Genomic DNA, 26,625 nt, shown 5'->3' with positions numbered 1-26,625 from the left:
TCAGACATGTGATAGAGGATCCCAGATTAGAACACGTGACTGTGAGTCAGACACAGAATCAGACACAGAAGATCGCTACATTAACAGATGTGGACAGAAATATGATGAAACTCACACACTAGAGACCAGGGAATGTTTACTACTAGGGAATCATCCATATTGTACTTGTAAGTATATGAACAAACACATTTATTCTAATGTGTAGACAATGCTGATACTTTAACTTTATAATGCATTGCTTCGTAAGTAAAACCATCAATTGCAGTATCAATGAATTATAGCTTTTCAAATACTATTCTTTACATTTTTTTTAATAAAAATGTTCACAAAAGCTTTGAATAGAAATTGTAAGTAGCTGTGAATCAAATTGGACAAATATTTACCACTTGATTTGGCTTAAGTTTAAACATAGTTATTTATAGTGGATTGGGAAACAAGTGATTGGAACTTGTATTTATCCCTTTCCACTTTGCCGGTGCAAGTGCTGCCTTGTAGCTGCATAAGTCTGCTCTTTTTCAAAATCTACAAGGCTGTATTTTATGTGCAAGAAATATGGCTCTCTCTTAACACAGGTCAGCCATTTATTTTCCCTTCTGATGGACTATCATCCTTTCTCAAGACCTTACTCGCAAATGGTGTGAAGGGAGAGCCGAAAATTCAGTCAGTTATAAAGCATCAAAATAACTGTTTTTGTCATACAATATTGTAGCCATTTCACTTTGATAGATTTGAAAATTAAGCATCTCATTGGTACATATATATACTTGGTACAACCTTGTAGATAAGAAGTGAAATTCCTATTGCTCTTTAGAATTAAAGGCTGAACAAAGTTTTTATGTTACTTTATTAAATATTTTATAGATTGTGAAGACAGAACATTTATTTATGGTGATGATGTGGCATTAAGAACTGTGAAAAACGATACAGATGAAGGTATAGTATTTTAACATAAATGACAATTCTAGAGTGAAATTTATTTACTTAATAATCTGTTTCAAATATTATTAACACATTATCTTTTCACTGATCTGAAAAAGATGAGCTGAAATTATCATGGAGTTAAAGTTGACTGTTTTATAATGATGTTTTATACATGGTCATCTGATCTTTTGAAAAATTATTATTGATATGAAAAATTTAAAATAAAACATATACAGCACATCTATGGTAAACACCAAAAGTTTTAACAAACAGAAAAGTTATTTGAATGGTTCTTATGTGGTATTGTCACACAAGTGTATTTTTTTTTTTTTTTTTTGCAATTAGTCAGTTCAATTTCCATTTATTAATGAATATTGGTTAAATAGTATTGCCGAGATGAAACAGCTACTGCTGAATAATTTTATCATCCAGTTTGTGACCTCAGCTGAGCAATTATAGTTTCAACACCTGAAATATTTTTAAGATAGAATTTCTTTTGTTAAATTAAATTCATCTCTTGCCAGCAATGAGAAAACACTTCCATAATTTGAATAATAAACAATGGAGGATTTTAAGAAATCTTTATTTAAACCTTCAAATGATCCCCACACCAACAACCATGAAAGGAGTAGGTCCGGTAAGACCCCTTTTTGGCCCCAAAATATAACAGTTTTACAAAATTGTTAAAATGTAAACTTTTAGTTATTTATTGGGCAGTTGAATGGTTCTGCCACATAAATATGGGCTGTTTTTGACTATACAATGCACATATATCGGGTTGTAGCGCCATTAAGTCATGCTAAATTACTGAAATCTTCAAAATTCTAGCATTTTAGTTAAATTTTAGACGGTTTCCGTGTAAAACGAAAGTGGCCGCATTCGTGTTCATCCTTAATATTGAAATGTAAGTTGTATTTTATGATAATACATAACATATATAAAGGTTGTGGATGAACACGGATGCGGCCACTTTCATTTTTGACAAAAACCATCTGTAAAGTGACATTTTTCAGCATATTTGGTAGATTTTTCATATTTGAGCTGGAATCGGATCGTTTTTAATGACTAAATCAGTTAAAATCTTTCACATAAACTAATTGAATCAAGTAAAATAGACATTTGAGTGTTTAAAAAGTGGTCAAAATCTTTCGTCAGATGAAACTGAAATTTGAGGCCAAAATGAGTCCTTACCGGACCTTCTCCTTTGCTAGGATGAAAACATACTGCAATAGCTCGTTTTATAAACAACATAATGATAACCTTCATATCCAATTTTTTTCAAATTAAACAAAAATAAATTTCAAAACTAATTTTATTTTTTATTCCAATCAAAGTAAATTTGGTGTGCAAGTGATGAAACATTTTAATAATCAATTATCAGATAAAATACAGTTGAAAAAGTATTACAAGATAGTTATTAAATACAACATACCATGAATCAACAAGATTTTTGAATGATAGGACCATTATATACATTATATTCGTCAAAGTCCCTAATGAATGTACCTAATATATAGTTTGACTTTTATTGTTCCAAAAAAGACAGAGAATACCTTTGTAGACTAAATTTTATCATTATATAAATATTTTCATGTAATTTAGAACTTTAAAACCAAAGAAAGTATTAGCTAATGGGAGATAACTCTATCTTCTAATTTCTCCATAGATCAGTTCAGTTAAAAGTTGCTCCTCAGAAATAGTGCAATTAATTACTTAACTGTATCTTACTATTTGTCAATTAACTTAAAAAAAACCAAAAACTTAATTTTAATTTTAAGCTAAATTTCCTCATTTAGCAGCTCAGGGAAAGAGCAACAGATTGTACAAAAAACATTTAAATTTCCAATTTTAGTGATAAACAAAAATCCCTCAAGAAAGACCACCAATCAACAGCTAATAAAATAGTTTAGACAGTGCTCCTATAGGGAGGAGATAATTTTGACTTTTACCGTTCAGGAGTTATGGTTCTTGAAAGATCGTAAAATGGTGTTTCCATTCACGTTGTTGCATTTACTCACAAACCATTCAATCTAAGCTTTTCAAATTTATTATGTTGATACTGATGAGGGGGGATAGGAGGGGTCCTGATCCCGAAATCCCGGGCTTAAAAACACGAAATCCCGAGGTCCCGAATTTAAATAAAGTAAATCCTGACGTCCCAAAATCAGAAAAAAAGAATTCCCGGATCCCGAAAGGGTCAATCCTGAAATCCCGAGCTCAAAAACACGCGATCCCGGAGTCCCAATAAAGGTCCTATCCCCCCTCACTGATGACAAAATGGAGGTCAAATTTGATATTGACGATTTTCACTTTCACCATTCGTCAGTAATGGTTCTTGTGATTTTGCCAGGACACAAATAAATGTTAATAAATCCGGTTTGCTGTCGTTGTGACAGCCTCTTGTTAAAGGAATTTATTGGTGTATAAACTCGACCAAGTCACTCACAAACAAAAAAAAGTCTGATGGAGTTTTATGATATGTTTGTGAGTGACTTGGTCCAGTAATATACACCAATAAATTCCTTTAAAAGGCGTTTAACCTCTATCCTACATAAATTGTATATTAGACTCATTTAATAGACCTGGTGCATGAATATATTTGTTGGTTTACGCAAAAATATGTACTCCATGAAATTTGATTTCTAATAAAATATAAACTACAAAAACTGTTATTATCATTCAAACAAACATTTTATGTTTATTAATTAATTGAATGGTTATGGTGAAGTGAAAATAAAGTTGATCTGTATTGTTTTATTATTGCCGCCATCTTGTTTACATTGGTTACGAAAAGAAGTTAGGTCAATGTCGTCTATCGAAAAAAATAAACAACGTCAAGAACAACTACCGGAAGTCCTCTCGACCAATCATATTAACGTATTTCCTAATATGCAATCATATAAGAATTATTGCTTTATATTGGTTAATGAGGTTCAAAGACTGTTGAAAGCAAAAAACCTTATTATTGCATAGCAATATAATATTTCCCACAGTAAGTAACCAAAAGTTAGTGTGCAATAAATTCCAATATTGCACTAGTGCAATAAATCTTCAAAATTCATGACGTCATCAATGACAAAATCTTAGTTTAAACCAATTTTTACTTTCAAATATCATATTGCTATACAATAAAAGGGTTATTGCATGAATATTGGGGAATATTGTCCCTTGTAGAACAATTGCACTCGCACGCTCGTGCAATATAAAATTCTACTCAGACCAATATTCCCCAATGTTCATGCAATAACCCTATATTACCAGTACTTATTTTGTTCTCAATAAGAGTGGAGTCCTAGAATAAAAGATAATTCATATTTCAAAATGAAGCCTTTTTAATACTAGAATAGCACTGAAGCATGAGTTTTTATGTATTTTCTGATTGTAGGAAATGCTGTCTTGTTGAAGAATGATATAGACATTATTAGATGTTGTGGATTAATTGCCTATTGGGAGTTTTTTGCAACTAATACAGGAACTTTGAAGTTTATTGTATGGAGATCTACTGGTGAAGATAACAGCTATACAGTTGTAGGAACCAACTCTGTTAACATTTCTGGTAATGTTTACTTTTTAACAGGAAATATTTAACTTTATGTCAATTGATTTAAGTAAATGTACTATTAGCCAATTTTTCCAACATTTAAGATGGGTCACTGGGAAAGGTTTTGTGTAATTTCTACTTAATATTTATTCTAAAGATTGTGTATAATATCACAGTTACAATCTCTATCATACATTTTAACTTTAATCTATTCTATTACTATGGTTGAGTACTATAACTAATTATAAAAAAAATAAATTCTATCAGCATTATGATAAGTCTTATCAACACTGAAGATGATTCACTGTGGATTCATTTATTTTTTTAGCCTCTAAAGGACAAGGTTCACTAATGGCACAAAATGGCCTAAAATATCAACTTTATCATAAAACACCAAAAAGGTCTCAATTTGGTTCGTAAATGGGTCTATTTCAAAAGTATGAATACTAGATATATCAGTTCTTTTCATAAGAGATATCGCCAAAAGTAAGCCCATTTTGGACATTTTGTCAAAATATGATGATTTTGTGCATTTTTCAGACCTTAAAGCTTTTGAAACACATTGGCCGCCACTTACGATCCAAAATGTGTTGTAACCAAAAGATTCCAATTTTGATATAGATTTCATCAATATAAAAACTTTTTGGATCGTAGATGGAGGCCAAGGTTAATTATGCCAAAAACAATTGAAATTATGGACAAAAAGTACCAAAATTGACCTTTTAATACAAATTATGCTCATTTAAGGGGTCATTGCCAAGGGTCCGGAAACGGTCATATTTGCCAGTCATGTCCTAAACTGAAACTATAATGTCCTAAACTTTTAATTGAGATTTAGGTCAAATTTTATTTTTCAACAGTAATAATTTGGTCATTTCGTTGAGATTGACTTTCAAAATCGCCATTTTGAACATATTTTTGTTTTGTTATCGACTTCCTGTAATTAAACTGCCAATCCAATAAAGTGTTATAATCCTGAGGGCCCTCCTAATAACTATATTAATGCCTCTGGGAGCTATTGGCTAATGATTGCTAATCTCTTTACCTGTGTTTTTAATTCACACCTGGCAATTAATCACAAGCTCCAAACTATTATTATAAAGAAATAAAAATTCCATACCAACTGGCTTCATTATTTAATTACCCAACAGGTCAGACAATTGTCAATTATGATTTAAAATTAAATTAAAACTTGGTTTAATTTACGTAGAAATTTTTTTTTTACTTCTAACACACGTGCTTTGTTTACTATGTAATACGCATGCTTGAAATTCTCTTCCACAGATTTAGACAATTAATCGTAAATTTAAAATAATTTCATCCTAATTAAAGCTAGTGCAACTATTTTAATTAATATTCTTGCACTATTAACCCTTTCAACGCTATACACGGCATATGCCGTGATGACGTACGCCGTTCGCCACTGCTATTCGCGGCATATGCCGCGATGAAAAAGGATTTTTCATAAGGACTCTTAAACCATTCGGTTTTCATTCGGGTTCTCTCTAATTTTTCCTCGTTTGAATCTACGATATGCAAGGTCTCATTTGCGCTTGAAATCCCGACAATTTTTGTAGTAAAATCATGCAGTAGAAGGAAAATAGAAGGAAAATAAAAACAAATATTTTGACAAATGCAAATGGCGGAAATCGGAAACGAAGCTGTAAATATGGAAAAATTTCAGCATTTCCTTGGCGAAACTTACAACGAGGATTAGTTAAAAGGTTTCTTGTTATCTCAATGTGTTTATTACATAAAATTCGTGTGGGAAATATGATTTGATCGATCATTACGAGACGTAGAAAAAGGGGGGAAAACGGAGGTTGACTGAATTTTTTTAGGACGGAGCTATTTATTTGTGCCACGATTACATAAAACGTTATGTATGGTACAATACGCTACGGAATCGGGCAACTGGTGTCTTCTTTACAATATGGCAGATAAAACAACAAAATAAATGAAGACTAAAAGTAGTTTTTATTCAAAATTCAACACAAATGTAATAAATTACACCTTTTACCTGTTAATTACCTGAAAACGCAGGTAACCTGATAAAAATTTCAGTAAAATAATTGCCTAACATTACAGTTCATGCTCTCCTGAGCATTTTTCATGCAATAACTTTCTCTGTATCTCATATAATAAAAAAGATACAGCAGTCTGAAAAGGAAAATACTGTTCTAATGAATGTACTAAAAAAAAATGCAGCAGCAGCAGCCATTTTTCTATTTTTTTGTGTAGCGTTGAAAGGGTTAAAGGTAAAATATTAAAAAGCCGATGATTTCCTGTGATTTGGGTAAACAAAACTAATCCCGTAAATGAGTCCGGAATTGTTTGTTTTAGTATTGTCGCATTACATCCGGTTTGAATTTTGACTTCAGAATCGAAAGAAACATAAGTGATAACTGAGAATATTATCGTTTTGAGTCATTAAAATCATTTTATTTTTAAACTGTTGCCTTCCCTTAATTGCTCTTGATCGATTTTTGAAAAATGGTAGGACAAATCATGAAGCAAATGGGATGCAACAGTGAAACAAGTTTGTTGATGCTACGAACATGACGATCGAGTTTGAGCATACTCATAATGAGTCTCATGCAGTAATGTGATTTTGACAATCATTTTTTTAAAAGGGGCATCAACTTTTAAGTTGTATGAAAATAACCGAAATTAGGTGAAAAAATTTCCGGATCCTTGGTCATTGCTCCATAAATAGTAAAGGAAAGTGCCAGAAAAAATATTTTTGTCTAAGTACCTGTAGTATTATCACAAGTATTTCTTTGTGAAATTTGTAAGTTTTTGGCCCGATTTAAAAAACATAAAAAATTCAGGGCCAATTTTAACCCTTCGTGAACCTTCTCCTTTCGTGTAATGAGAAAAAATGTTGCCAATGCATACCTGTCAACCACTGAAAATGAAAAGTCAGGTCATGACCTGCATTGAGAAAAAAAATCTCAGGTCATAACGCGTACGACATTTTGCGGGCTCAATTGAAGAACAAAAATATGTTTATATATAATTTATATAGTCAATATGTATATGAAACAGTTAGAACATGTATACAAGTTTATTTCAGACTATTGTTATATTCCATAGTAGCAGACTTGGCATTCTTTAAAAGAACTGCACTTGGTTTCAGTTCATAGCAATGCAAATGTGTATTCATTTTACAAGAAAGAAGAGCACACAGTGTATCCTTATTAAGATCAGCCCTAAACTCTGTAGCTATTTTCTTTACTAAAGAAAATGCCCTCTCACTGTCTGCATTGCTGTTTGGCAAAACCAGTAATGTTTTAGCAAGTTTTGACAAAACAAAAAATCTTGGCTTGTTTTCAACTACCACTTTGTTATTTTCAACTGAAAGGGCCCTCTTTACTATTTGGGTGGTTTTAGTTTTTCCACAGGAATAACCTGAAGCTATTTCACTGTCAGAGAACATTAATTTACACGGTACGTAGCTCAGGTAAACAGTCCTACATTTTGACTTTTGGTTACATTGAAAAAGACCGATAAAACCGAAGGTCGTATTACTTCTAAATACCGGAAACAATTCCGGTCAGAAATCCGGGTGAAACGGGTAATGTTAGAAATTCCCGGGACCCGCCGGGTAAAGAAAAACTCCCGGGTGAGAGGTGAAAATAACGGGTGTCACCCGCAAAAAAACGGGTGAGTTGACAGGTATGCAATGTCTGCAGACAAGCCTATAGAAAGTTTGAATTTCCTTAACATTTACTAAACTTCATTAATTTTCCTACACCCCAAAAAAAAAAAAAAAAAATTGGGACACAACCAATAATCATGAATCCATAGTTCACAGACTTACCAGTTTTGTGAATTCTAGAAAAAAATATGCATAAAAGATATGTGCTGTCAATGATAGTTTAATCTTCATATATATAAATACTGTTCAATACCTGAATTAACAATGTTTTTTACATTATTTCACTTTGTTAAATTAACTTAGAGTTAATCGTATTACAGATGCTGATGTCAATAAGATATTCAAGTTTATACCTGACAGTGCTGACCGTATCACAGTTATAGCAGATGATTTGATTGGATGGTAAGTTTTCAGTACTGGATATCAAATTAGAAGGGAACTCATGCGCAATAGTGTCTTCACCTGACTTTCTGTTTGTTTGAGTCTTACAAAATATTTGTTTGTTCAAATTTTTCTGATGCTTTTGTTTATATATGTGAAAATTGGGATAGGAAAGGTTTCATGTATATATGTGCATTTTAAATTTCGGTTGCAGTATATGTATGTTTTTAGCATTTCCTGAAATTATAAATATTAATCTTTTAGTTTTGTCCAGCTTTGATAAATAAATACATGCAGAATTTTCTGAATTTGCCCCTGAATGACGATTTAGTATTAGATATGTTTAGATCCACTCGGAAGAACTGAGTAATTTTTAGCAAAACTTACAAAAGATATGAACCAGTTTTCAGTCTAGTCACCTGACACTTCCCAGTAGCATTGCACTCATATTGATGTTATGCAGCTACTATACTATTATGGGATTATTTGAGGATTTTTTCCACATTTTATTCAACACTTGGGAACTTTTCTTTTAAAAAAAAATGTTTTTTGCAAGTTAAAGCATCCTGACAAACTGAAATTCAGGTTTATAGCTTAGGGCTGGAGCCTGTAGTTTTAAGCATATGCGTTTGGCTATTTGAATGTTTTTCAGTATTCTCTAAAAACAACATCTGAATTCAAGTGTTTTCAAATTTTTGCTGGAATTATCTCCCTTTGCACATGGTGATGTTATATGATACATTATGTGTTTTTTGCTGTGCCGCTGTATAGTTCCCAAGTGCCATGTTGTGAATAAACATAAAATGTTGATAAATAATGGTTTAGAAATTAATCTTTGATTTAGCATTTGAAACAACAACTCAAAGCAAGAGTTTGTTATTCTGTTTTTTTCTTTTTATAAAGAACATAATATGGTTTAATTTAAGGGGACACAAACTAATCCCTGTTTTCTTGTATTTTTATATTGATTGATATACCTGAATTGTCATTCTTAACATTCATTTGGAAAAAAATAGTTTTTAGAGAGGTAGTAATGTGAATTTTTCAGCTGTAGAAATTGTCTGGGAAAAAAAAGACTTGATAACTTTTTCATGTTATGTTATAAAATACATATAGATGTGGCTATGTTTTTATTGGTTTGGGTATAACATGTTTTGATTTGGCAGATGTCTTTTTAGAACTGCAGCAATTAATGTTTCTGTATTTTGGGAATTTTTTTATGATTAACAAAATATTTTAAGTCTTATGTATATTTTCGTTTTTAGTAATAAAATTATTATTAAAATAAGAATCATTTTGTTGAACTTTTAAGGTTTGATGGTGGTGCTAATATTATTGGCTATGACAACTGTAGTTCTACCTACAATGCATCAACAAGTAATCATCGTGACTTACGACCAAATTACTGCCCAACACAGACCTATAAAATGACCTTAGACAAGGAACCAGAAGATGAAGATGTTGTCCTGTGGTCTGGTACCCGTTACATTGACAGAGTATATGTGATGCAGTATACCACAGTAGAAAGTAAGTTTTGGCACTGTTTGTACTAACATAATAATAAGATTACTCTAAAAAAGTCATAACATTGGTAAAATGTGCCAGTGAAACTTTTATGTCCCCGCCACTAAGTAGTCAGGACCCTTTGTCCGAAATTCCGTCATTCCGTCATTCTGCAACAAACCATTATACAGATTTTTTTTCAAAAAGCTTTCAGATATTGGGTTGATTTTTGGTTTGTGAATTACTCATGATGAGTTACAGATCAAGATTAAGTTTTGTTCCGCTCAGCTAATTTTTGCTGTAATTTAGGGCTTTGGACTTAGATGAATTTTTGAAAATCACAGTTATACAGACCTTATTTCTAAATGCTTTCAGATATTGGGCTGATTTTTGGTATGTGAGCTAACCAAGATGAGTTACAGATGAAGTTAAAATTTCGTTCCCCTCTGCTAATTTTTTCTAAAACTAAGGGTTTACAACTTTGAAAATTGTTGAAAATGACAGTTATACGAACATTTTTCTATATGCCTCCTGATTTTGAGCTGATTTTTTTATATGCAAGATTACCATCATGTTTGTGTCCACATGTGTTATTGAAATTGCAGATTTTTCAACTTTTGGAGATGGGGCCATTCGTGTTGCTTTGACACATCTAGTTGTTTATAGATTTTATTTGCTTAATTTGTTAAAGAAATAATTGATGCAAGCTATTCTTTATTGTAGTTTTAACATGGGTAGGCATTATATTCGTGATTATTTTTGCCCGATCGATAGTGAGGGCTAAAATGACGCGAATATAATGCCTACCCATGTTAAAACTACAATAAAGTATAGCTTGCATCAATTATTTCGATTCTGATTAGGACAATTAAGGTAATTTCTATGTCTAATGTGTATAAGGGTAAAGCGATTGAATAGGCTCCTCCATGAACCTCCCTTTTTTGTTTGTAAAGAAGCAAATGGCTGGCACTGTGATTTTTCAGTATGAGGAGTTTTTGAACAGCCAGCATGAACGGTTGTTGTATCTAGGTCAAATATGTCAATTTCGGCATGCAACACATTACAGTCATATTAAATGAATTAGTAACAACATGTGCATCATTTAAGAGTTTGGAAGTGTTTTAAGTTAATGAAATATATTAAATGCATGCCAATTTGATAAAATTCATTATTCTGCATTAGTCAATATACGCATGTGCAAAAAAATGTATTGGATTTAGTGCATGGGTTTATTCATAAAGCCAAAGAAGCACGTCATATTAGAATTTAACATAGTCTGACATATTATATAAAAGAACATCACCTTGTAGCCTTTTTATAGATGACTTTGTGGATAAGGATTTACTTTTTGTAAAAGGCTGTACAGTGACCTACAGATGTTGATTTCTGTGTCATTTGGTCTCTCTAATTTTGTGGAGAATTGTCTCATTGTCAGTCATTTACCACGTCATCTTATTTTTATATAAACTAAATTTATTCATAATACTATTATTGATTTTCCCCCCTTTTATATAGATTAGCTACAAAAGAAAAAGTTGCAATTGACTTTGATTTGTGGTATGAAACATATGCTATGAATTCAATATAATTTGTTGGATTTTGTGGGTATAGATGAATCACAAAATTAAATGTTCAAACAAATGTCAAATTCGCTATGGACTTATATACAGAATTTAGCAATACCACATAGTTAAATATTCACGAACATGTATATTCCTTAATGTACAAAAAATTGGTAGCCATGAAAAAAGATTAATCCAAAGTATGTAAAATATGATGTCTGTTTTCTGTATATTTTAGATACTCCTCCATATTTCAACTTGTCAAGATATCACAAGACAATACCGGACCATTCAGATATAGACTTTAGTATTATGGACTTTTACTTCAATGACACAGATTATGCTGACTGGTTTGTTCTTGTTAAACCAGAGCATGATCAGGATCTATATTTTTATTATGATACTTTTGCAAGTAAGTTTGTATTTATCTTTGAATTAATAGATTTTGATGATTAGAAATATAAAACATTTAAATTTTGTTGCCTCAAACTCAGTTGACTTGAAATTTCAATTGAATCAAATTTTTCTAGTGGTCCTGAACTTTGTTCCATAAGAAATACGTATTTCGACTTCTGATGAGTCAAAATTTGATTTCGGTTGACTCTCGACTAAATGTAAGGTCCCAAGGTTAGTAAAGGCATTCAAAGTTCATTATTTATTTTAATTTTTCCAAGCTAAGCTAGAATTGTGTCCCTTGGTCTGTTAAACTTCCTGTTTTATTTGAGTTGAATTACAGGTATCTGGAAAATATTTCTCTGGTCGACTTCCAGATACTGTAAATTCAGAAATTATTGTGTGCATTTATTATTGAGATTTTGTCATTTTAGACTAAAATGCAATTATAATTTTTGCGATATTGAGGAAAATCCTGTTTAATTCAACATTTAAAAAAAAATCAAAATGACAGTTTAGATTATCACGATTGTCATCCTGTCACATTTTCGCAATAAAAAAAACCATCGCAATAATTTCTGAATTTACAGTAACAAGAGTTGACTGTAAATACATGATAAAAACTAAATGAGTAAAATTTTCTCTCCACAGAAACTGTTCATGTCAAAGACCAGCTTCCCCATGTTATTGGTAAACAGAATGAAGTTCATGAATTCATTGTATGGGCTGATGATTCTTGTTACAATAGAGTTACTGGAACTGTTACAATAACGTCATTCAATGGAGTAAGTTAAGTAAATATAATTCAGTCCGTCATTTTAAAAGAAAAACTATGGGCATGGGGTATTCATCCATGACACAAAATCATTACATGCACTGCAACAACAACAAAAAACACACCAAGAACAAAGGAACAGCAGTTTTATTACTGTTCTTCATCACAAAGTCACAGTGAGCCTTCAACATGGAGCAAAAACACTCACCTCAATGCAAGTTTAAGAACGTAACCCTAGCACTTATCTATTTAAGCATTTGACATTTTGGGATCAATTTTATTTTATTGGTCTATTTGTAAATATTTTACATAGTTCCTGCTTTAATGATGACTTACTATCTTTAGAAACTTTTTATGAATAATCATAAACAGTTATGACCTGTAAAAAGGGTTAATACTGCTTCTGAGAGGCAGCAATTGATTTATTTTACTAAACAAATAGCGGAAGGACATTTTGAACCATTGAAGAAGTACTTGCAGTATGAAAAGATTGTCAAAACACTTTTGGTTACTGGTCCAAGGACACAATTATCGTCCTTTGGTTTTCGTCTACGAATATAGTTCCTAGTGTAAACAGTGTATAACTTGCATGATTTATTTGTTACACTTTCCCAATTTATTTCTTGATATTAAATGCATGAAATATTAAGTAGGGGGATGTATTTACATGTTTAAAAAATTTGGGTGCTGAATCTTTATGTTTTAACTAATGTACTGACGGACATGGATTAAACCTACTACAACGCCCCCTCCCCCTTCCAAATTGCGGCGCGGCCATAAAAGTGTTTATTTTAGTTTTTGCCATTGTACCTTGAATCGATCAAATGTGTGCACAACGCGTGGGACATCGGAAATTTATTCTTTTTTACACATGGGACAATAAAGTCTTGTATTCATGAATGATTACAACTTGTTGGGACTAGAAAACATTGATAATTACAAAGAAAAATAACATTGGTATGTACTGCGCTGTTTCTAGTGTTACATTTAATTAAATAAGACCATGTGTGGAATTTGTCTTCAAATTATTACTGTTATTAATCTTGTATTCAGCAAATATTCTCAGCTTAGTGGTTTTATTCCAAATCTCGGGATTAATGCAGTCTATATAAAGGTTACAGAGACAGATACAGAAAATAGGGGCGTAATCCATGTAAAGGTTAAAAAAACGTTAAGAATAGCAAAATATTTTTTTTGAAATTTGAACCTAAAACAAGATGCTCCACAGGGAGCAGCTTTATACGACCGCAGAGTTCGAACCCTGAACATTGGGGCAAGTATGGACACAACATTTAAGCTTGATACAGCTCTGAATTTGAATTGTGATTAAATAGTTGACACAACAAAGGTTTCTGACACATAATGAATGTGGTCTCAGAACTTAAACTTAAAAGCTTTAGATTTTAAATTGGACATTACCTATTCTGGTCCAATATCCAAAATCAAAATACATGGTTAGATTCAGCATATCAAAGAACCCCAAGAATTCAATTTTTTATGAAATCAAATAAAGTTCAATTTTGGACCCTTTAGACCTCAATGTGGACCATTCTGATAACCGGTCCCAAACATCAAAAATCTAAGTATATGTTTAGATTCAGCATATCAAAGAACCACAAGGATTCAATTTTTGTTGATATCAAACAAAGTTAAATTTTGGACCACAATTTGGACAAACTTGAAAACTGGGCCCATAATGAAAAATCTAAGTACATGTTTAGATTCAGCATAATTATCAAAGAACCCCAAGGATTCAATTTTTGTTAAAATCAAACTTAGTTTAATTTTGGATCCTTTGGACCTTAATGTAGATCAATTTGAAAACGGGACCAAAAATTGAGAATCTACATACACAGTTAGATTCGGCATATCAAAGAACCCCAATTATTCAATTTTTGATGAAATCAAACAAAGTTTAATTTTGGACCCTTTGGGCCCCTTATTCCTAAACTGTTGGGACCAAAACTCCCAAAATCAATCCCAACCTTCCTTTTATGGTCATAAACCTTGTGTTTAAATTTCATAGATTTCTATTTACTTATAATGAAGTTAGGGTGCGAAAACCAAGAAAAATGCTTAAAATCAATCCCAACCTTCCTTTTGAGGTCATGAACCTTGTGTTTAAGTTTTATTGATTTCTATTTACTTATACTAATGTTATTGTGCGAAAACCAAGAATAATGCTTATTTGGGCCCATTTTTGGCCCCTAATTCCTAAACTGTTGGAACCAAAACTCCCTAAATCAATCCCAACCTTCCTTTTGTGGTCATAAACCTTGTGTTTAAATTTCATAGATTTCTATTCACCTATACTAAAGTTATGGTGCGAAAACAAAGAAAAATGCTTATTTATGCCCCTTTTTGGCCCATAATTCCTGAACTGTTAGGACCTAAACTCTCAAAATCAATCCCAACTTTTCTTTTGTGGTCACAAATTAAACCTTGTGTAAAAATTTCATAGATTTCTATTTACTTAAACTAAAGTTATAGTGCGAAAACCAAGTAAATGCTCATTTGGGCCCTTTTTGGCCCCTAATTCCTAAACTGTTGTGACCAACACTTCAAAAATCAATCCCAACCTTCCTTTTGACACACACACACACAAAACAAGATATAATGTTATCGGAATCTTGAACTTATGAGATATATGTAGAACGACGCATAGTAAGGAATAATTCATAATTGATACAATTATTTTGCTTGATAATTTTGATTTGATAATCTTGCCGGTAATAGCATAATTATTTTACCGGGATTAACACAATTCCAACTTAGCAGATGTATTCTATTTGTCTATCTTGGAGATCCTGAATTTTAATTGCGGGATAGTAGTACAACAAAGATTAACTACATGTATATTTAAAGAGGATTCCATTATACTGGACTTCTGATATTAGCGATCAACAATTGACTATTATTATTTTTTTTAAGTCACCACCAACTTAAAGTGTGTTCAATTTGTCTTTCCGTCTATCCGTACGTCCATCACACTTCAGTTTCAGTTTAGAAATGCTTTGACCAAATGATTCTATTATTGGTTTGTTAATATTATGTTACAGGTCAATTTTGTGATTTATGCTGGAATAACATCTTAGACGGGTGTGTGCCATAAGAAATTAAGAATTTTCTTACAATTGTTAGGGCCATATCTTTCTTGCCTTGCCATAAGCCAGGTTGTCCCAGTTATTGTAAACCCATGAAGTTCATCATCTGCTAACTTCCAAAAATTGATAATCAGATGATGAACTCGGAACAAAGTCCGACCAAATGCAATTATCTTTTTAAGTATCTACTTGTATGCAACATTTTAAAAAATCAACATACCCCCCAACCCCTCCCCCCTCCAACCCCAATGTTACATTATATATTACATTTATTTAACAATCTGAAGGACGAAAACCCAGACAAGACTGTGAGTGAAGCAAAGAATGAAGCCATATTCCAATTTGAAAATAAACACCCTCTATTTATGTATTTTTTTACATAAATTTCTATTTTTGCAGTTTTTAAGTGGATGTTTCTATGGATAATATGTGTTTCCGTGGTAACAATTGAAGTCAACACCACTTGACGATAGTAATTTAAAGTTTGCGTTGGCTTTTATGTATTTTCTTACTGGTTATAAAACAATTCAGGACATTTAAGCTCTAAAACTGCAATATTCTGCAAATAAAAACTCTGTTTCCAAGGAAAAAATCGGTTGCTATGGTGATAAAACTAAAAAAAATCCCACGCATTTTTCTATTTAATTTGGTAAAGTAGTATCCAAACTTCATTACTACAGTGCTAACTTTTCTGTACACATTTGCACTTTTTTTAAAAACACCTGAGAAAATTTGATAATTTCGAAAAAATCCCAATTTCAGAAATGTTGAAAATATGCATTTTTTCGCCAAATTTTTCAAAAAATATACAAACTTGGTTGACATGCAATCTTCACTAAAATAAGGCTTAATAGTGTGGTGACAGAAGTATAAAAAGTCGTCTAGATCGCGAGTTTAATCTCCCCAAATAACACACGGCTAAAAATGGTCTTAACTTAAAGACAAATATGTCTTCTTTAGTTTTTGCCCTGTCGTCAGAATTTCGTAAGGTCACATTTTTCTAAAAAGTCGTTTTAATGACTAGTAGTATATTGGAGAGTTTCAGCCCCCCTTTTTCAAAATGAAAAAAATGTGTATGTTTTCTCACATTTAATTGAAATAGTTTTTCCTGAAGCCATTTTTATATGTCAAAATATTCTATTTAGTATTTTATTTTCTTCTAATCTATAAAATTTGCGAAGTTTGGACTGTTTAAAATTGAGGTAATTTTAATTGCAAATTCAGACACTAACTTTGGTTTCTTCTTCATAGCAGTAATAAAAATTATCCCATAATATTTTAAGCATATAGTATTTCATAAAACTAATAAGTGATAAAAATTTCGGAACCAAAATATGAAAAAAACCTTAAGAAATCAATGGAAAAAGAATGGACTAAAAACTTCAATTTCAACACGGAACTTAATCACTTGACTTCCGTCACATTTTGTGTATTAGTCAATAATTTGCTCTCAACTGATATATGGAATTACTACCTTTTTCGCTATTATATACACATATTTTCAATTAAAGTGCACATATATGCCACATACTTTGTTTGTATATGTTTATATTCTATGTTTTTTGTTACAAAACATCAAATATACTTTGTCAGAAAAGTCTTATTGTAAAATCAAAATAATTGACGGATAGTTTCAGTAAATATTCCGTGATATGTGAAGTCCGTTGCAACTTGCTCCAATAAGTCCAAAGAAAAGAATAAAGTCGTTCAATTTTATGCAGTGCTTAATATGCAAAAAAAAACTCGACTGGAATTTTGAGTCAATTAAACATATAGGGAAGTCGATTTTTGTATCTGCATCGAATAAAAGATTGGATGAGGTGAACATGTTTCATGAAAAGACACTTGTTTCTGTCAATATGGTTTTACTATCCATACCCGTACGAAAAATCACCCGTACGGGTATGGATAGTAAACCCCATATTGACAGAAACAAGTGCCTATGATTTCATGCGATAGCTGTTAATTCGAAGAACTCCGTGCAGGCAGTTTACCATCGTTCATGCTACAAAAGTTACACAAGTTAACATATTTGTGCCCCCTTTTAGAGCGAGGAAGCATCGTATCTGATATTTAATGACGACATACAATTATCGGACTGTTGTCCCACAGTTTCGAGTATTTGTATGCGTTCTAGAATGCAGTCGTTTAACTGGAGCGCTTGTACATTTTGTTGCAACAAAACATTTTAGAAATATCAAAAAAACTACACAAGTTTGAATCAGATGAGCGTATGAAGAATGTTTTATCCGTGTCAGACAAAGTTAAAATTGAAATAGTTTTTCCGTCCATCTTTTAAACTTCAAGCACTCTGTCATTTTGGTTGCATTACAAATCATTTGCTAACCAGGTGCTCCGCAGGGCGCAGCTTTATACGACCGCAAAGGTCGAACCCTGAACAATTGGGGCAAGTATGGACAAAACATTCAAGCGTGATACAGCTCTGAATTTGGATTGTGATCAAATTTTTGACATTACATGTTTTTTTTTACACAAAACAAATGTCAAGATTTTACAAATCAATTAAAGATTTCTTCTTCAAACTTTTTAAATCTAAAATTAAATAGTTGACACAGCATAGGTTTCTGACACAGAATGGATGTGGTCTAATGAACTTAAAATATTTTTTTTGCCTTTGAGCAATTCACTATGCTGTTGTATATTAAACCTCTCAAAAAAATGTTTGAAGAAATTTTCTTTTTATTTATGAAATCTGAAATGAGAAAAATTTAAACCCCCCCCCCCCTTTTTTTTCACATCCCCGTTTCCCTTTTTCCAAAACTGATATCAATTCAAATTTCTAATGGAGTTTGCAACAATAACTACTCTTTTAAATACATCATAAAATATTAAAATGTAAAATAAAGTGCTTGTTATCACTGAATGGTAAAGATTGGTTGGTAGTAAAAGTGAATATACATTGTTTATTGTATAAAACAATAAAAAAAACTTCATCAGCAACATTTTATATTGGCAAATTTCCAATGAAGTTATTTACATAAAGTTATTGGCAAATAAAAATAGAAAATGACATCATAGTCATGTCTGGCAAATGTCCAACATACATTATCTAAAAACATTTTAGATAAGATAAGGAGAAAAAGCTTCATCAGCAACATTTTATATTGGCAAATTTCCAATGAAGTTATTTACATAAAGTTATTGGCAAATAAAAATAGAAAATGACATCATAGTCATGTCTGGCAAATTTCCAACATATATTATCAACTTCTATTCTATACAAAGAAAGATAACTCCAATTGAAAATTAATTGCTATTGCACAATATTGTGCAATTAGATATTTCTTGCTATTGTGCAATACTGTGCAATTGAAAATTTCTTGCTATTGCACAATACTTGATATGGAATCCTGATTTGGACCAACTTGAAAACTGGGCCCATAATCAAAAATCAAAGTACATATTTAGATAAAGCATATCAAATAAGCCCAAGAATTTAATTTTTGTTAAAATCAAACTTAGTTTAATTTTGGACCCTTTGGACCTTAATGTAGACCATTTGAAAACTGGACCAAAAATTAAGAATCTACATACACAGTTAGATTTGGCATATCAAAGAACCCATTTATTCAATTTTTGATGAATAAAGTTTAATTTTGGACCCCCATTTGGACCAACTTGAAAACTAGGCCAATAATTAAAAATCTAAGTACATTTCTAAATTCAGCATATCAAACAACCCCCAGGATTCAATTTTTGTTAAAATCAAACTAAGTTTAATTTTGGACCCTTTGGACCTTAATGTAGACCAATTTGAAAACGGGATCAAAAATTAAGAATCTGCATACACAGTTAGATTCGGCATACCAAAGAACCCCAATTATTCAATTTTTGATGAAATCAAACAAAGTTTAATTTGGACCCTTTGGGCCCTTTATTCCTAAACTGTTGGGACCAAAACTCCCAAAATCAATACCAACCTTCCTTTTATGGTCATAAACCTTGTGTTTAAATTTCATAGATTTCTATTTACTTAAACTAAAGTTATTGTGCGAAAACCAAGAATAATGCTTATTTGGGCCCTTTTTTTGCCCCTAATTCCTAAACTGTTGGAACCAAAACTCCCAAAATCAATCCCAACCTTTCTTTTGTGGTCATAAACCTTGTGTCAAAATTTCATAGATTTCTATTTACTTAAACTAAAGTTATAGTGCGAAAACCAAGAAAATGCTTATTTGGGCCCTTTTTGGCCCCTTATTCCTAAAATGTTGGGACCAAAACTCCCAAAATCAATTCCAACCTTCCTTTTGTGGTCATAAACCTTATGTCAAAATTTCATAGATTTCTATTCACTTTTACTAAAGTTAGAGTGCGAAAACTAAAAGTATTCGGACGACGATGACGACGACGCAGACGACGACGCCAACGTGATAGCAATATACGACAAAAAATTTTTCAAATTTTGCGGTCGTATAAAAACGAAAAAAGACCCAAAAAAATCCAAACCCGTGGAAGCAGATATCTCAGATCACGATACTGCTTTTACTAATTTTGGCTATTAACAACGATTTAATGGTCATTCCTCGTGACACCGTTACTTGATAAATACAGATCTACTCTAATTTAAAATATTCTACTTGTAACATGCGGTCTAAACTTATTGATTTCTATAGAAATTCAGTTGTCAAACAACAAGTTCAAGGCAAATATAACATAATATATAGTAGCAAAATAACTATTTGAGATGCAATATCAGCTGCTAGGCAATTGAAAACTGACCTCAAAATCTCAATGTCAACGGTAATAGACACAAATAACGGACAGATATTTCATTCCGCTGCAATTATACTTAGAAAAGACATCGAAACTCTAAAGAAGAATACCAAACTTCGGATGAATTGTCTCTTCCTTTTTCAATTCAGTCAATGCCTTCGTATTTATTGCAATTCATTTTATAGTTACTCGATGAAACTGCATGCAGTCAAGACTATTCTCAGGAAATGGCACCAGAGAAATTGCGTAAATGCTAACGGAAATTGTTAAGTCAATCGTGTGTGTGGCCAATTTTGTTTTACTCTTTTTTTTATTTAGGATTGGCTTTACAAATGTACCATGAGTTTGGTTCAAAACACCTTGTTGAAACATTGAATGCCAATGGACTTTATGCTTCTTAAAGTAAAGTGCGACGCTATCTAATGTATTGCCAACCATGAAATTGGGCGAATTCAAGATAGTGTGTACATCTCGTATAATTTTTCCTCAGCATCTTTGCAGACACGCATATGGATGTCGTCACACCTTCCTAAACCCCTTTTTAGATCTCTGTTAAATCTTGGATGAATTGATAGGGATGGTTTGAAGCTGGTATTTTTTTAGGAACAAATGTCTTCGGACTTCCTACAATACCTTGTCTATACTTGTAAAGAAAAACTCAAAATAACGTGTTTGCTGTGAGCAGAACCTTTCATGTGCAGACATGTGGCCATGAGTGAAATGAGTAGAAATATTAAAACATGTCTTGTGACGGTTGATGAAAATGAAGATGATGAAGATAACGGTTGATTTGGTATAAAGCTTGTTGCACTGGTACACCCAGGTTAGGGGAGTGTTGGTGCGCCCTTAAAAAAGTTTAACCCGGCCACATTCTGTATGTGTCAGTTTCAAGTCACGAGATGGTAATGCAGTGTTTGTCGTTTGTTTCTATTTGTTTCTTATTCATTTTGTACATTAATCGGGCCGTAAGATTTTTCGTTTGTTTTACATTATTTGTTTCTGGAATTGAAGACTATGCAGTATGAATTTTACTCATTGTTGAAGCCCGTACGGGACCTATAATTGTAAGTTAATTTATGTCTCATTTGCAATCATATCACATCTTCTTTTTTTATATGGAATACTTTTGAAGTTTGTGGTACGTTGCAAGGAAAAAAAGGGGGGATATATAGGTACAAAACCTATAATGTAATAGATTTTAACCAGAGTAAAATACACAACAACAGATAATACTATGGAAGCAGTAATAATTGTGAAAAAAAAACCAAAAGCAACGAGTAGTCTTAAAAAAAAACCTAAAGTATCCGCAAATTCAATTTGAGGTCATATTTGACTGTAGTGTTCTATTGCTTTGGTTTGATACCTCACCCAATATGATGGTTTAAAAAATAATTTTAAAGTATTGTCCTGCATGACACTTGATGTTTACCTGAAATTGAAATTTGTCATAAGGTTAAGGTGCTCTAAACATTTTATAGGTTGAAAACTTGATTTTTGAAGTTTCGTTTATAAAACGTCGTTTTATGAATTTTTTTGATAAAAAAATCTCAATGATTAAGGTTTATGTATAATAACAAACATTACAAAAGCCAAAACAGTATCATTTGTATTTAGGTAGAGTTTAGAAATATAAAAAAATGTCAAAATTGAAACCCTCCCAAATTTTCACAGATTTTTCCATATGACCTTTGACCTCAATTTTAAAAAAATGTGACCATATCAAGTCTTGACGACAGGCATATTATTATAGTACACGATTTCCTCTTTCCAATGATATATTATATAGGTGTGTGTTCGGTGGGGAGATTAAATTCAAAAAAATCTGCCTTCAGTCACCGCACTATAAACCAAGTTGTATAAATGTTACATATGAACATTAATGAAAAATGCATGATTCTATTCATAATCAGGCTCTAAAATGTGGTGATTTAGCTGATTTTTGAATGATTTTACAATGCTTAACAACCCAAAAATAGTGTGTCCGTTACCATGGCAACCACTCATATCTTCACACTCAAAATTATTTTTTGAGCAGTATTCATTTATTGCTTCTATTAGTCCAATTATAGATAAAATCTGGAACCCCCCATATATCACATGTATATGGCACTCTGCCTGGTTCTTATAAAGAGCTGTACTTAAGTAGTGATTTGGTCCAGTTTAAAAAGGTCAAATTTTATCATGTCTGAAGCTGTCAAACTGAATTTTACACCCCTTGACACAGAATTGTCAATATTTAGAGTTAGAGCTGGTAGAAGTTTCTATAATTTTGATATTATTTGTCTAACTAGTACTACACTACACTGTAAAAATCTTTTTGAGAAAGAGTAGGTGCGATTTTTTTAATTTGAATTTATTGTCTAAAAGAAATGCATTACGAAATAACTGTGTTCTCGGGCCTACTGGGATCCTAAGTGAATGCAGATATTAGGTCTTACCGTAATCTATACACATTCATCAAGTCAACAATTAAAGCATCTCTGAAGCTATGATCTTTTAAAAGAAGTTCTTCAAGTAGAAAGTGGAAATTACATTTAGACCCAAAATATAAACTTAAACACAGTTAAAACATTGATCAAATTATTTTATTTTTTTTTACATTTCGCCTCAGCATAGCAATCTTGTTTTAATTTTTTATAAAATGTTCTGGTATCCTTTATTTCAGCCTCCTACATTTCCTGATTTACCCAAGAGGATATCAATAAGCGAGTCAAAGATAGGAGCACTATATACATTTAGTGTAAATGATCCATCTTATGGACCAGACACCATCACATGTCAATACGAAAGAGCAATACCTAATTCAGAAAGCCACAAATTTTATATTGTGGGTAGGTGTGATATTATGTCCAATTATAATATTATATCAATCGTCTTTCATGGAGATATACAAATTGGGCTCTTTCCCACAGAAAATATTGTGCAATAATTGATTATTTTGTTTGAAATGTTGAAGAGACAGTATAAGGGAGCAATTTTTTATAGAATTTCAAACTTATTTTCAAGTGACTGAAGATCATATAAGCTAATGACCCTTTACTTGGCATCTATCTTTGTTGTAAACTTTTTCAAATATCTTCTCTTCTAAAGCTCTCTGATGCTTCCTTATACTGTTGTTCATTAGAACATATATTTAATCATGTTTTTTAGGTAAGACAATATACCTGTACAGCAATGCTACACTGGACAAAGAGCTGAATCCTGAATATGAGATTGTTATATCTTGTAATGATGGAACAGACACAACAGTCACTTTCCTTAAAATAGAAATAACTAAAGAAATAACAGACTCAGAAGCACCTCCAGGTATTTTTTTTGTTGCCACTGTGAGATACATGGATCAATGTTACTTTCTGCCACTATATGTGGGCAATATCTAATATGAAGAGTGCTTCCATGGTCTCATTGTAGCTTTCTTGTCTTAAGTGCTGGAGGTATTGTATATGCTGCTTCTCCACTGAACATATTGTATTTAGGAGTAAGAGCAAAGACTGATTTGCTCAGAGTCTGAGTAACGAGTCTTTTTAAATTGTTATTTAGATTGAGAGTTGTCTCATTGGCACTCACACCACATCTTCCTATACCTAATTAGTAAGGTGACACATAATATTGAGAATGGAAATGGGAAATATATCAAAGAAACAATTACCCCACCAATGAGCTGTTAACAGTGTAACCAAATTTTAGAGTATTATATCTTTTCAGTCTGTGATTCGGTTCATTTATTATACCCCCGCTTTAAAAAAGGGGGGTATACTGTTTTACCTCTGTCTGTCAGTCCGTCCGTCCGTCCATCAGTCCGTCCATCAGTCCGTCCGTCAGTCAGTCCATCCCATGAAACTTTCGTCACATTTTTCTCAGGAACTACACATCCACCCTTTCTGTAATTTGGTATCAACATTTATATATGTCAGCCATACCGTGTGATGCGTTTTCAGATTCATCACTTGACAACTTCCTGTTTACCGAACACTTGTCTGATTTTATACATGATAGCCAAGTTGAAAATTTTCGTCACATTTTTCTCAGGAACTACAATACAAGGATTTCTGAAATTTGGTTTCAGGATTTATATAAGTCAGCTATACCGTGTGATGCGTTTTCAGATTCATCAATCGACAACTTCCTGTTTACCGAACACTTGTATGATTTTACACATGATAGCCAAGTTGAAAATTTTCGTCACATTTTTCTCAGGAACTACAATACAAGGATTTCTGAAATTTGGTTTCAGGATTTATATAAGTCAGCTATACCGTGGGATGCGTTTTCAGATTCATCACTCGACTACTTCCTGTTTACCGAACACTTGTATGATTTTACACATGATAACCAAGTTAAAAATTTTCGTCACATTTTTCTCAGGAACTACAATACAAGGATTTCTGAAATTTGGTTTCAGGATTTTTATAAGTCAGCTATACCGTGTGATGCGTTTTCAGATTCATCACTCGACAACTTCCTGTTTACCGAACACTTGCATATTTTTACACTATTAATATTATCCACTTGCGGCGGGGGTATCATCAGTGAGCAGTAGCTCGCAGTTTCACTTGTTCTTTTGTCTTTTCTGTCTCGCTTCAGGTTTAAATTTTTGGTCAAGGTAGTATTTCATGAAGTCAAAATCCAATCAACTTGAAACTTAGTGTACATGTTCCCTATGTTCACTATGATATGATCGTTCTAATTTTAATGCCCAAATTAGAGTTTAACCCCAATTTCACGGTCCACTAAACATAGAAAATGATAGTGCAAGTTGGACATCTGTGTAATTTGGACACATGCTTTTTATTTTGTGTTTCAGATTTTGTTCTGATAGAGACTGGTGTTATCTTGGCTGCCACCGTTATTGCTGTAGTCATTAATGTAGGTGCTGTGTATATTATGATGATGAACTCATTGGTGATAACTCCATGAACATGAAATACAATATTGTAACAACGGAAAAACTGTATTTTGCTAGAATGAAGTCAAATCTGTTTATTCAATTAGGTTTTTTTTTCTGCAAATATTTTAATCTCCGCCGATTATGTTTTATTGCTTTAAGGTGGTACCCAACACTTTCACTAAAATTAATTTGGCTTGTTTAATTTTCATAAAATTTTGTCAAAGTATTTACTTTGAGACTTTAATAAAAATATAAAAATTTAAAAATTTTTGAACCAACCGTTTTGTCAGAAAAAATACACTGGTTATATAGCAATTTGACACACACCAATTTTGATCATTGAAAAGCTTAATATTCCTTTACAACACAACGTAATTAAAACGTTTAGCTGACCTTTCAGAGTTAGCTCCCTGTAGTGTTAGGTACCACCTTAAAGACCGTGTAGATTGTTATGGACAATCAAATTTATACCTTTGTGAAGATATATACTATCAATTCTAATGCAACAACATTTGTAACGTTCATTTTGACTGGATAACGTCACTTTTTTACATGGCATCAATTGACAATTGATGCTATGGGACATACGCGCAAGCGCAGACGACATATGACAGATTTTAATTACATGTTTTAACGCTGTTTTCTGTCAGTGTCATTAGAATGGAGATAACAATATTGTATTTTAAGCTCCGACAACATCAATTGGGGATTTGATGGTCGCAAATACCTGTTTACTGTCTCCGCTAACGCGTCACCAGTAAACTTAATTTGCTACCATCAAATCCCCAATTGATGCCGTTAGAGCTTAAAATACAATACAGTTATCTCCTAATTCAGAAATTATTGCAAAGTTTTTACTGATCTAAAAAGTTATGTTGGACTCTGTTGGCTTGAAGAGAAGATTTTTACAAGCCTGAAAGCAAATTAACAAGCCTGAGATGGTGATCTTGTGTTAATGTGTGAAAACTAATTTGTTGTAATTGTTAAAACATTATTTGTATTAAAAATAAATTGTTTGTTTAAGTATTCTGTTAGTATTTTTTTTATATAAATGAATTTTGCATTTTATTGATAGCTTGTAAATAAAGTGTTGATTTTTCTATATTATTTATTATGTGGTTAGGTAGGTCTTTTAAAACCTTAAAAATGGCAAAATCTATTA

At 32.0% G+C, this 26,625-nt stretch overlaps 1 protein-coding gene across 1 annotated transcript; it reads left to right on the top strand.

Moving 5' to 3' along the window:
- LOC143063920 (uncharacterized) lies at positions 1 to 26,563 on the top strand. Its single transcript, XM_076236370.1, has 10 exons — positions 1 to 167; positions 862 to 933; positions 4,307 to 4,477; positions 8,444 to 8,525; positions 9,817 to 10,031; positions 11,808 to 11,981; positions 12,614 to 12,747; positions 23,241 to 23,406; positions 23,726 to 23,881; positions 25,380 to 26,563. Exons 5-10 carry the CDS (start codon positions 9,932 to 9,934, stop codon positions 25,490 to 25,492), a joined length of 843 nt encoding a protein of 280 aa, XP_076092485.1. The 5' UTR covers positions 1 to 167; positions 862 to 933; positions 4,307 to 4,477; positions 8,444 to 8,525; positions 9,817 to 9,931; the 3' UTR covers positions 25,493 to 26,563.
- Positions 26,564 to 26,625: the final 62 nt, after the last annotated feature.

This window comes from Mytilus galloprovincialis, chromosome 2 (assembly GCF_965363235.1).
Source record: "Mytilus galloprovincialis chromosome 2, xbMytGall1.hap1.1, whole genome shotgun sequence".
NCBI classification, from domain to species: Eukaryota; Metazoa; Mollusca; class Bivalvia; order Mytilida; family Mytilidae; genus Mytilus; species Mytilus galloprovincialis.
The sequence above is the reverse complement of the archived record's forward strand: the minus strand, read 5'-3'. Positions and strand labels throughout refer to the sequence as shown.